The sequence below is a fragment of the Mercenaria mercenaria genome, chromosome 13, assembly GCF_021730395.1.
Source record: "Mercenaria mercenaria strain notata chromosome 13, MADL_Memer_1, whole genome shotgun sequence".
In the NCBI taxonomy this organism is placed as follows: domain Eukaryota; kingdom Metazoa; phylum Mollusca; class Bivalvia; order Venerida; family Veneridae; genus Mercenaria; species Mercenaria mercenaria.
In genome coordinates, this window is record NC_069373.1 from 68,644,388 (window position 1) to 68,648,908 (window position 4,521).

General features: G+C 39.4%; 1 protein-coding gene across 1 annotated transcript; it reads right to left on the reverse strand.

Moving 5' to 3' along the window:
• Nucleotides 1–3,783: 3,783 nt before the first annotated feature.
• On the reverse strand, nt 3,784–4,521 carry LOC128547782 (putative deoxyribonuclease TATDN2). The gene has a single exon (XM_053520963.1). The coding sequence runs from the start codon at nt 4,519–4,521 to the stop codon at nt 3,784–3,786; it is 738 nt and encodes a 245-aa protein (XP_053376938.1).

Below are 4,521 nucleotides of genomic sequence, written 5' to 3' on the forward strand. Positions count from 1 at the left end.
CCTAAACCCCTTGAAGGATTTTCATGAAACTTGGGTCAAATGATCACCTCATCAAGACAATGTGCAGAACCCATGATTCAGCCTTGTCGGTTCAAGGTCAAGGTCACAACTCAAGGTCAAAGGTTTGAGCCTGCCATTTTGTGTCCGCTCTATATCTCCTAAACCCCTTGAAGGAATTTTATAAAACTTGGGTCAAATGATCACCTCATCAAGACAATGTGCAGAACTCATGAGTCAGCCATGCCGGCTCAAGGTCAAGGTCACAACTCAAGGTCAAAGGTTGGAGCCTTCCATTTTGTGTCCGCTCTATATCTCTTAAACCCCTTGAAGGAATTTTATAAAACTTGGGTCAAATGATCACCTCATCAAGACGATGTGCAGAACCCATGAGTCAGTCATGCCGGCTCAAGGTCAAGGTCACAACTTGGGGTCAAAGGTTTGAGCCTTCCATTTTGTGTCCGCTCTATATCTCCTAAACCCTTTGAAGGATTTTCATCAAACTTGGGTCAAACGATCAACTCATCAAGGCGATGTGCAGAACTTATGAGTCAGCCATGTCGGCTCAAGGTCAAGGTCACAACTGAAGGTCAAAGGTTTCAGCCTTCCATTTCGTGTCCGCTCTATATCTCCTAAACCCCTTGAAAGAATTATATAAAACTTGGGTCAAATGATTACCTCATCAGAACGATGTGCAGAAATTATGAGTCGACCATGCCAGCTCAAGGTCAAGGTCAAAACTAAGGGTCGAAGGTTTGAGCCTTCCATTTGGTGTCCACTTTGTATCTCCTTAACCCCTTGAAGGATTTTCATCAAACTTGGGTCAAATGATCACCTCATCAAGAACTCATGAGTCAGCCATGTCAATTCAAGGTCAAGGTCACAACTGAAGGTCAAAGGTTTCAGCTGTGTATCTCCTAAACCCCTTGAAGGATTTTCATGAAACTTTGGTCAAATGATCACCTCATCAAGACGTTGTGCAGAATTCATGAGTCAGCCATGTCAGTTCAAGGTCAAGGTCACAGCTAAAATCAAAGGTTTTACCCTTTCACTATCCATAGCAGTGGCGGGGGATTTAGCTGTCATTCAGACTGCCTTGTTCTATATTGCCTGTCATTTTTCTTCTTTGCGTTGCAGTTTGGCCAAATTTTTTTAACGACATGCTGTGTTTGTTTGGATAGATATATATTTCATAAATGCTGTTATATAGGCTCCATTTTTGATTTTTGCAATACCAGAGTATTTATCTTTCTTAAATTGCTCTTACTATTATTCTACATTGTATGTTTTTTTGGTGATAGACATGCATTTTCTTCTTTTTGTTACAAAAATCGTCTTAATATCTTTTGATGACCTAATTTCTGAAGTATTCTACTACTGTCTTCTGATTGGCTGAAAAAATTACTGCCTTAATTTGATTGGTTCTTACTATTGCTTCAGTACTGTGTGTCTTCTTTGCATTACATCGTTATTAAATTAAGCTATATACAGCATAGGTTTGGCAAGATGATATTCCACTGGGTATTTGTTATGAGTGCCTTTCATTGTACCTTAAAGGGAGCAAACAGTGCACGGTGGGAGCCCAGTTTCATATCATCTATAATGTACAGTCAGTATCCAGCTCATAAGTGGGGTTTTAAAGCTAGGGGCCAGGGAATCACTGTGGCACTTTTCGGTTTTGTCCTTCTACTGACTGAACATCTGTTTTACCTGTTTTATTTTAGTGTAAGAAATATAGTAATTACTCGGTGCAGTCAGACAGGTTAATCTAAATTATATCAAGTGTTCTGGTCGGGAGGTACGCCACATGGTTGGGTTTTGTTGCCATTTTTACTTTATTTGGGTTACCCTGCAGTCATATGGAAACCATGTATTGTACCTCCCATCATATGCATCTGGCCTCCAGCTCATAAGGAGACGATCAGGGTTCTTTATTTGTTAGGAATTTTTGGTCTGGGTGATAAGCTTGCGATTCTGTGGCATATTAACAGACCCGTTCTTCAGCCAGATGCATACTTGACCTTACTTGGTGTATTACTTATATTATGATAAATATTTGATTTAATCTTTTTATTCTGTTTTCAGTTTTCTTTTGGAGTTCTGAAAACAGTTTAGCTAAGGCCAAAAACCGGATAGTAATTCTACAAATCGCGACAGAGATGACAAGAGCTCTAAGCCAATCAGCGCTCTTCTCTTATTTGCCGTGTTCGGTTTGAAAATGTAAACAATCTGATAAAATAAACTTGGTATTTTGATCGCGTTTTTTTGTTGTAGCATATTGATCAATTCCATCAATATTTTCTTTCCACAATGTGAGAGGACTTTCTTATCTAATAAGTCCTTTAAGTATTATTATCTGTGTCTGGTTATGCCAGACCGGTATGCCATTTTCTTCATTTCGTTAGGTGCATTCTTTTTGTAGACTTACAGTCAAAAGTGAATATTTGTTGTATGGCACCATAACGTTCCATTTTCATGTTTTAAAAACTTTCTGCACCTTTCATATTATTAAATAAATGCATGTTTTCTTACTAATTAAATGGTTTTGATGATTAGGCAGCCAAAAAATAGGTTTTTGGTGGTTTGCCTGCCGAAAAAATATATTTTCTCTGACCCACTTAATAAATTAGAATTTATATGACAGTAACCTTATATTCTCTATTTATACATGTTTGACGTTGCAGCAGTGTAATACAGCCATTAAATAAAAGCGATACTACACTAGTGTAATAAAGCTTTGACATCGACGTCATTTATAGTGTAATAAATTCAGTGTGGATAGTCACAAATGTAAGATGAATTCTTTTTATCACATATTGGCCTTTCTTGTCTAAACACCAAAAATTCGACTTTCTTCTGCTATATAAACAAAGTCAATTTGACCGACGTCGCCTATAAAAGTTGTGCTTATGCCGGTGCTAGGGATGGGGGTTGGTGTTTCACATTTTATCATGCAATCTATTTTGTGTTTTAAAGGAATACACCTTCGCTTTTCAACTTAGCCATGCTCGATGGCTCAACAGACTTAAAAACATAATTTTAATGCGAAATGACGCATTCTTAAACCTTATTGTATTTACATATGTATGAAAATATCAACCGACTGTAGAACAATGTTCAGAAAACAGTTTATATCAATAAGAATATCTGTCGATTAGCCCGAAAAAACGAGCAAAAACCTTACAGCGGATTAATCTGTCTTTCAGTGAAAATGGTTAGTCTGATATTTTTGCAAGCTCTGGAATACGGTAATTATAGGTCTCAACCACTTCGTGGTTTCAACCTAAAAAGTAATGGTTTACTTACTTATTGGAATTGTTTCCTTCGGCTGAACTACGTAGTTCGCTCTTGTAGAATACTTGTTGAGTGTAGAATACTTGTTGAGTATACTATTGAAGGCAGTATGCGGTATACACATCTTGATGGGTGTTGTAGGTCACTGAACATCAGTCACGGGTCAGTAAACCGCAGCGATTACACTCCTCCCCTTACCAGTAGATTTCAGTTTACTCACTTCTGGGTTTCAAAGTGCTATTACTGCGTTTCTAACCAGTAAGGTAATATCGCTTTCTTCTAGGTTTCGAAGTACAGCTGCCTGGGTTACTAAGCAGTTTTGGTAGTCGGAAATAGGGACACACGTTGGCACCCTACACCTAATATCCCGATTAAGTCGCACCTCCGCAACCGGATATGAACCGTCATTTACTTAGGTTCTGATGTTGCTGGAGCTAAGCTGTCTATGTACAGACGAATAGCGTTGGGGTTGGCCTTCTTCAGGAGGTCTTGTCAAGCGACTCCTCTAACTTTGGCGACTTCAACTGCTGAATATACAAAGAGAGCTGGAACACTTCTCTTGTGGCCTTCCTTGGGAAAGTATAGGGCATCTGTTTCAAGCAGGAGTCTGTTTTCAGTTAGCCATTTGATACAGTCTGTCTTGGTAGTGTCCTGGTTGGTCCTAAACTTCGAGACAATACTGGTAAAGCCGAAGTAAGTATTAGGAAATTCCCTATTCCAAGGCTGAACTAACTTCTTGGATCCCAAGAAACAACGACAATGGACGAGACGTTCTCTGGTTACTTTTGGACAAGCCTTGAGAATGAACAGAAATGTCAACCAGGCTTCATCAGGGTCTTTGTTCGAGCTCCTACCGAGAAGGATAAGTACCTGGTCTGGTCGTAGAGACTGTACAGCACGGTCAATATTCAACATTTGAGAAGACCAAGTGTTAACTGGTTCTGTTCTGTATGTGCCGACTTCTCCAACAGCTGTGATTTCCGGCCAGGTAAGTAACTCTTCAAACCTTTGCCACTGTTCCGGCGACGGGTTAGTCTTCCTCGGGTGTAAACAAACAGCAACAATAACACCTTGAGACTTCATCTCATGCACTTGATCCTTGGTTGGATAAGTCTCTGGATTGCAGAACACTCCGACTATATGTTGAGCATCTACTTGATACTCTTCTCTGACAGTCACAGCATTATTGATGTCAGCCAAGGAACGACAAGTAATATCAAGTCCATTCAT